Consider the following 713-nt stretch of genomic DNA (forward strand, 5'->3'; position numbering starts at 1 on the left):
CCACGGAGGCAGAAGTAATTTAATGCTGCTTCAGAATGACTTAAGAATTCTCGGCGTTTGCCTTTCTAGATAGAGATGGAGAAAAGCCGCTACTCAGATCACGAAATCCGCAAGCTGGAGGAGGAGGAGCAGCTCAGGAGGAGGAAGGAAAGCACCTACGATGATGATGAAGGCCTTGGCAAAACGGTCGTCATGGTTCAAGACCTGGAGGACAAGTGGGAACAGAAGCTGCTGCAGTTCAAAGCTGCTCCGCGGGTCACGGGTACAAGCTGGGGTTCGTGGTGGGGGAGAACACCCAAATTGTTTGCCGCACGTAATTGATTGCAGCTTAGTGGAGGGAGGCTTTTTTGTTTGGCAGATGCTGATAAGAACAACAATCGGACATCGCTGGACAGGAAGCTGGACAGTAACCTGATGCTTCTGGTGAAACAGAAAATCGGTAACCAGGAGCTGTGGCTCCTGCCTCAAGCGGAGTGGCGCTCCGCGGGTCACGGGTACAAGCTGGTGTTCGTGGTGGGGGAGAACACCCAAATTGTTTGCCGCACGTAATTGATTGCAGCTTAGTGGAGGGAGGTTTTTTTGTTTGGCAGATGCTGATAAGAACAACAATCGGACATCGCTGGACAGGAAGCTGGACAGTAACCTGATGCTTCTGGGGAAACAGAAAATCGGTAACCAGGAGCTGTGGCTCCTGCCTCAAGCGGAGTGGCAGC

The 713-nt window shown here is 52.0% G+C and overlaps 1 protein-coding gene across 1 annotated transcript in view; it reads left to right on the plus strand.

The window, feature by feature from the left end:
- Window positions 1-69: 69 nt before the first annotated feature.
- Window positions 70-713, plus strand: part of MRPL46 (mitochondrial ribosomal protein L46) — a gene marked incomplete at its 5' end in the record, with an annotated part of 1,930 nt that continues 1,286 nt past the window's right edge. The window contains 2 exon segments of the mRNA XM_010144577.1: window positions 70-262; window positions 359-487. Coding sequence (XP_010142879.1) covers window positions 70-262; window positions 359-487 — 322 coding nt within the window.

This window comes from Buceros rhinoceros, unplaced genomic scaffold (genome assembly GCF_000710305.1).
Source record: "Buceros rhinoceros silvestris isolate BGI_N320 unplaced genomic scaffold, ASM71030v1 scaffold16850, whole genome shotgun sequence".
In the NCBI taxonomy this organism is placed as follows: domain Eukaryota; kingdom Metazoa; phylum Chordata; class Aves; order Bucerotiformes; family Bucerotidae; genus Buceros; species Buceros rhinoceros.